This window comes from Diaphorina citri, unplaced genomic scaffold (genome assembly GCF_000475195.1).
Source record: "Diaphorina citri unplaced genomic scaffold, Diaci psyllid genome assembly version 1.1 scaffold3028, whole genome shotgun sequence".
NCBI lineage: Eukaryota > Metazoa > Arthropoda > Insecta > Hemiptera > Psyllidae > Diaphorina > Diaphorina citri.
In genome coordinates, this window is record NW_007380440.1 from 9,060 (window position 1) to 15,546 (window position 6,487).

At 37.1% G+C, this 6,487-nt stretch overlaps 3 protein-coding genes across 3 annotated transcripts in view; 1 reads left to right on the top strand and 2 right to left on the bottom strand.

Moving 5' to 3' along the window:
• The window catches only part of LOC103519906 (ornithine aminotransferase, mitochondrial-like), a 9,123-nt gene extending 8,194 nt beyond the window's left edge, over positions 1–929 (top strand). The window contains exon 3 of the mRNA XM_026831220.1: positions 327–929. Coding sequence (XP_026687021.1) covers positions 327–505 — 179 coding nt within the window. The 3' untranslated portion in view covers positions 506–929. The remainder of the gene's footprint in view (positions 1–326) is intronic.
• On the bottom strand, positions 648–2,927 carry LOC103519910 (centrin-3-like). The gene is made up of 4 exons (XM_008485000.1): positions 2,916–2,927; positions 2,544–2,659; positions 1,559–1,806; positions 648–706 (listed from the first exon to the last, which is right to left on the bottom strand). The coding sequence occupies exons 1-4, from the start codon at positions 2,925–2,927 to the stop codon at positions 648–650; spliced, it is 435 nt and encodes a 144-aa protein (XP_008483222.1).
• Positions 2,928–3,632: 705 nt separating this feature from the next.
• On the bottom strand, positions 3,633–4,837 carry LOC113471798. The gene is made up of 2 exons (XM_026831221.1): positions 4,621–4,837; positions 3,633–4,445 (listed from the first exon to the last, which is right to left on the bottom strand). Exons 1-2 carry the CDS (start codon positions 4,643–4,645, stop codon positions 3,778–3,780), a joined length of 693 nt encoding a protein of 230 aa, XP_026687022.1. The 5' UTR covers positions 4,646–4,837; the 3' UTR covers positions 3,633–3,777.
• Between the last annotated feature and the right edge of the window lie 1,650 nt (positions 4,838–6,487).

Genomic DNA, 6,487 nt, shown 5'->3' on the forward strand with positions numbered 1-6,487 from the left:
CCTAGCATTTAAAGTTCCCTCTTTCAAACCTCTTAAAAAAAAAAAAAAAAAAATCTTGGGTTCGATTCCCACCTGAACTTTTCAATAAAGTTCATTCTCTGGACGCCTGGTTTTCTCCTTTCCTCTCCTCTCTTTGATTTAGAGACGATTCAAGACCTCGTTTGTTACAGTTTGATAAATATCGAAGCTCTTCAAAAATAATCGCGGTGTTTACTCTGTATAAGATAAAGTTTCTTTCCTGTCCATCATTGTATCTTGTTTCTAAAAAAGGAGCTTACCTTACGCAATTGTCCCCCAAGTTAACACCCTCATCCTCTCTGTTTCAGCTATCCTGGAGGTGTACGATGTGTGCATCAAGATGAAGGATGCTGGCCTTGTCACCAAACCTATCAGCAACAACATTATCCGTCTCTCCCCCGCACTTAACATCACTGAACAAGAACTTCGTGAAGGTCTAGACATCATTATCAATACCATCAACACTATGGCAGCCAAGAAAACCTGACCGGATGAGAGAATGAATCGGTTGAGAAACCGAAAGGGAGGAACGTCACCGGTGACGTTTGACTTGTTAACGATGAAGTTTCAATCGTTAGTGATCACGTATGAATCGTTAATGAGGACGTTTCAACCGTTAACGTTGACGATTAAATCGGTAACGATGGCGTATGAATCGTTCGCCAGCGGAATCGTGGCGTGTGTTGCGCTGAGAATCGGAGGAAGAATGAGGGGCTCCAGCCATTTAGGGCTCAGTATTTCAGTAGTACCCAGGGGGGGTGAATACCGGCTACCTACTAGCTCGTGCCGAATAGTGAGATTTTTACCATCAGGTACCTACTATTTTCAGAAACTTGTATGAAAATAAAGGAGTAGGTATACGTTTGAAGAGAACAAAAATTATTGTAAATAGGTATAAGCTTAATATAAAATAAATAATATATATGATACTAAAGTAAAGCATATTTATTTCAATTATTTGAGGTCTTAGAAGTAATAGATTATGTATATTATGTATTCAAGATAACGTAGAAAGAGTAAAGATAACGAATAAAGATAACATAATTATAAAACAATTACATAGGCATGTGAATGGTAATCTTAAATCTAAATCACTTTTCTCAATAAAACTAAAGATTTGTCTCCTAATGATTATAATTCCAGCAACCTCCGTGGCCAAGTGGGTATCACACTAGGCTTGCACACAGGAGGTCGGGGTTCAATTCCCAGCGGGGCCAAGGTTTTTTTCAGCTCTGTGCTTGTAGTTCGGGGTGCACTCAGCCTTGTGAGGACAATTGAGTAGCTACTTTAATCAAGTAGCAACCAGTGGCAGCATTAAAGTCGAAGAGATGAGTGATAATAAATATGATGATTGAGTAAATGAAAGACTTATTGTAATACTGAGATACCCACAAAGTTGTGAGAAAGCTCTCTGCTTTAACACAAAGATACCATGATTTGATTTGATTTTAATTCCATTGAAGCTATCTTCCTGTTTAACAGATGTTTGAACCACCTCAATAACCCTGATAACATCCTACTTTTTCATTATTGAACTTACAAACATCAAAGAAATCACTGAATTCAATACAATTATTTTTCACCCCAGTTCTTGCATAAGACTTGATAGTTTTAAGGATTTCCACCTTCTTGGTTGGACAACCAAGAGCTTTGCAAGCAGATTTAAACTCAAGATAGTTCAATTGACCATCTCCATCTGTATCAAATACATTGAATACTTCTGATATCAATTTCTTCTTCTGATCACACAATTGAGATTTCTTTCCACCAATATTTTTGTTGGACATGCTTTTTTAAAAGAAAAAGTGAATAGCTACTACCTGTGATGAGAGAAGTTCCTTTAGATGAATTGGAATGGGCTGGAAAATAATGAAAATCTGGCTGAAATAATGAAATTCCAAAATCCGTCCTTTCTTCTTTCTTCTTCTTTCTTGGCAGACACTTGTCGTCACACTTCAAAATTTTTGAAAATCAATCTTTTTGAAATTTCGCGGCTAAAGTGTTTTTGTTTTAATCACAACAGGGCTGCCACACAGGAAGCAAAATACAAAATTTGTTGGAAATGTCTGAAGTGTTGGAAGTGTTGTAAGTGTATGATCAGTGTGCGCGCTGCTTTATACGCCACTGCAACCTAGAGGTAGAGGTACCTACCTACAAAAGCGTAAATCGAACACGCGACCTAGCGCTTACAAGGTAGACGCGCTACCCTTCAAGCTAACTAAGCTGACAATTATTTTCTCTCCAGTGGTCAGTTTCCCGAAACTAAAATACACCTTATGTCCCTCTTTTTACTTTCCTTATCCTATAGGAAGGAAAGTAATGTAATCGGGTCAAAATTTCGATGGTCAGTTTTTAGTGCCAAAACACGTGGCCTTTTTCCCATGATTTTTCTCCCTTTTCTACAGGTTACATTTTTTTTATTTTATTTTTTAAAGGGGTTTCAAGTCACTGTATAACAGCTAAGGTTTTGAGTAACGTAGGTTTTATCCTCGATTGGGCGTCAAGCTAATATGATAATGTATTACCTCGGATCTATCTTATTATCTGGATGTAGATCTCCGAGCGGGGCTCGAGCTCTGATACCGTAGGTTGTAACTCTCTTGTCAGGACTAGACGCTAGCATGGACTGCAGTAACTCGTACTGAAATGAGAAAAAAAAAATATATATCAATATATTACATACATAATCGTACATATCCTAACTCGTTCTGTTTGGTAGAACAAGTGGACCATTCACAAAACCTCTCCACCAAGTTCTATAATTAAATTTTATCAATTAATTTCATTGGTAGACAATTTATTTCTGGCTGGGGGACTTGTAAGCGATATAGGTCGCGGTTCGATTCACGCCCGGGGTGGATTTTATCCCAAACAGATTATATCAATATATTACATACATAATCGTACATATCCTAAGTCGTTCTGTTTGGTAGAACAAGTGGACCATTCACAAAACCTCTCTACCAAGTTCTATAAGTAAATTTTATCAATTGATTTCATTAGTAGACAATTTATTTCTGGCTGGAGACTTGTAAGCGATATAGGTCGCGGTTCGATTCACGCCCGGGGTGGATTTTATCCCAAACAGATTCCTGTCCTGTCTTCTCTCTCTCTTCGTTTTCGGGACGACAAGACCTCAGCAGTTACAGTTCCCTCTGTCAAACCTCTTTTGAAAAATAATAAGGAATAATTACAGTCGTCTTCTTCTTTTTCTTCACCTTTTCCCGTGTACAGACGGGGTCGGCATTTTTCGTCAGCCTCTCAATCAGCCCTAACAAGGGTGATCGCTTTGGGCTGACATTTGGTTTTGGCTACAAATTTTACGAGTGGATGCCCTTCCCTCTCAACCTTTGCTATTTCTTTAGCAAGGGAAATTCAGGCTGGTATACTCCCTGTTTATAGTCCCCCAGCTAGGAAAAGATTCATTTGATTTCCTGATTAGGCTAATAGGCTGGGTTCTTTCCTTTTTTTCTACCCCTTTCTCCACCTGCCACTGGAAAATGATAGAGGAAGCTTTGGTTTATAAGTCTACCAGTCTTTCTCCATTTTCACACCTGTCCCCTGTCTCTGTAGATCTGTAGTGAGTTGTTAAAAAAAAAAAAAGAAAGAACTGCTCTTGGATTACTCAGTCAATGAGTCAGACATCTAATCTTTAATTAATCATTTAATCACAAAGTTGAACAAATTACATTTTTACAATTCTATTTACAAGCATACAATTTAAGACAAGGATGAAGAAAAATTAGACAATGGGAAAAATTAGGTGATATTGATGCAATAGAGATCCTTGTCCAATTTTTCTCCTGCACCTGAACATTCCTGTTGGTATTTCTGTAGATCTATTTTATATTTTGCTTCTAGATATTTAAGTTCCAACTGTCTCTTTGCTTCTAAAAACTCTTGTGCCTTAATATGACGGTCTGTCTTCCTCTCTTCTTCGGCTTCGTGTGCTTTTCTTGCATTCTCTGCCAAAACCTCTGCCAGCATAGCTTCGTTTTTCAACTTATTGATGAGATACTTGTGCGCCTCTTTATCCATGATGGTTTGATTTTGCACTCTCTTGCATCTGTCTGTAAAATCATCGGTGACATGTTTCCGTTTCTTCTTCTTTGAATGTGATATACTATGAGTTGTACTAGGGTCAGAGATATTGAAAGAACTGGGATCAGTGATTGCTATAATATTTACACTGGAGGGAGGTGCTGTTGGATCATCTGGATCATCTATGAAGGTAGTTGTCATCAGACTATCTAAATCCTCTTTAGGATTAGAATCCTCTCTAGATGGAGAATCAAATGAAATGTCTCGATGTTTTGCTCTGATATGCCTTGCAAGATTAGACACATTGCCTGATGAGAAGCTGAGTACTTGTGCACAGACTTGACATGCTGCCTTCCCCCCTTTATCATCTAACTTCTCAAAGTACTTCCATACACGAGAACGAGACTTCATCCTGGGAGATGAAAAAATAGCTATACAAGAGATTAGTGAGTGCTGAGTGAGTTGCCTGAGTTGTAATTTAATATTTAATTTTATAAAAAGAAAAAAGAACCAACTCTCTTCAGTGAACAGTGAACTACTCTGACTGAGTCACAGAACTCAGCCATACACGAGAACGAGACTTCATCCTGGGAGCTGGGAGATGAAAAAATAGCTATGCAACTTGCAAGAGATTAGTGAGTGCTGAGCTGCTGAGTGAGTTGCCTGAGTTGTAATTTAATATTTAATTTATAAAAAGAAAAAAGAACCAACTCTCTTCAGTGAACAGTGAACTACTCTGACTGAGTCACAGAACTCAAATTACTCAAATAACAAATAATCCTAAACAAAACATTTATGACTCACTCATCACTCAAATGACTCAAATGAAATGACACCCACCCCTTAAAAGACAGTGTTGCCAGTTGACAGATGAAAAAAATTCCCTGCGTTGCAAAAAAAAAAAAAAAAAAAAAAATCCCTACCATTGACTGAGTCACAGAACTCACCTCAGAAAGATCCTAACCAAAACATTTATGACTCACTCATCACATTAAAAGACAGTGTTGCCAGTTGACAGATAAAAAAATTCCCTACTTGAGGAAAAAAATTCCCTGCGTTGCAAAAAAAAAAAATCCCTACCATTACCTATATACCTATAACCTATATATATAGGTATACACATAGGTAATATGTGTTTTTTTTTTAACTGTCAGCTAAAGTCAGCCTCTATTGTTCAGTTCTGCCTTGTAAGCGCTCGCTGGACGAGGGTTCGATTCCCGTCCGGGGTGAATTTTATCCTAAACAGGTAAGGTTCGTTCTCGGAACGGTTGGCTTTCTCCCATATTTTATTCCTTCTCTCTTCGCTTTCGGGACGGTAGGACCTTGAATTTACAGATCCCTCTATCTACCCTCTCGAAAAAAACATCCCTACTTTCTCCCCCTATAAAACAAATTCCCTGCACAGCTTGAAATTTCCCTGTGAGCCAGAACAGTCCCCTACGTCTGGCAACACAGAGATATTTTTTCGTGTATTGGCAACACTGCTTTTTAGCTAAATTCAAAAAGGCGGTTTTTCAAATTTTCTCTGATCGAGCTACTGAAAGTACCTACAGAAATTTAAAGTCGTTTATTTTATTCAGATTTCATTCTGAGTTATAGAACCACCTATATTTTACCATCTAACATTAAAAATATATAACATTTATGTTTTTTAAACGTAAAAATAATATAAGTAAAAGTACGTGGTACAAAGGAAAAGTCGAAAATAAAATGAGAATATTATACTGTAATGTGGAAGATCATATTTAGGTCAAATAAAATTAATCAGAAGATGCTGTCTTACTTGCTTCAGTAACACAATGCCTCGGACTGGTAAACAGTAAAGCGTAGGTTTGAATCCCAAACCAGGACAAGGAAAATCAGAAGGAGGGAAACAAAGAAAAGGAGGGAGAGGGAGGGAGAGAGAGAAAAAAAGAGAGAGGGAGAGAGAGGCAGTGAGAGATGTGGAGGTGAAAGGATTGATTTCATTTCCGTAAGCCATGGTCTTACTTGAGCTTCAAAAAAAAAGAAGAAAAAAAAAAAAAAAAAAAAAAAAAAAACCCCAAAAAAAAAAAAATAAAAATTAAAAAATACAAATTTTCACCAATTTTATTAAAGTCAATACAAAGACGCAATGTCTTGTCTACACTTACCTTTGAAATCTTTGCATCCAAGTTTTTGGTTTAAACTGCGAGAGTGTGGTCCCAGATACCCAGTCACCAAATAAATCCCTTAAAAATTAAGTACTCACTTATTAGTGTCACTCTAAAATTTACGTCATTATTCATAACAAATTATTTATAAAGGAACCTAATAAGGATCTTAAAACCTTAAAATTCTACGCATTAGAATTATTTTTTAGGATTCTTCCCTGAAGGGGAAAAAAGATTTCATAATAGATATTCTGCCCGATGTAAAATATTCCTTCTTACTTTCCAAAAATATGTTT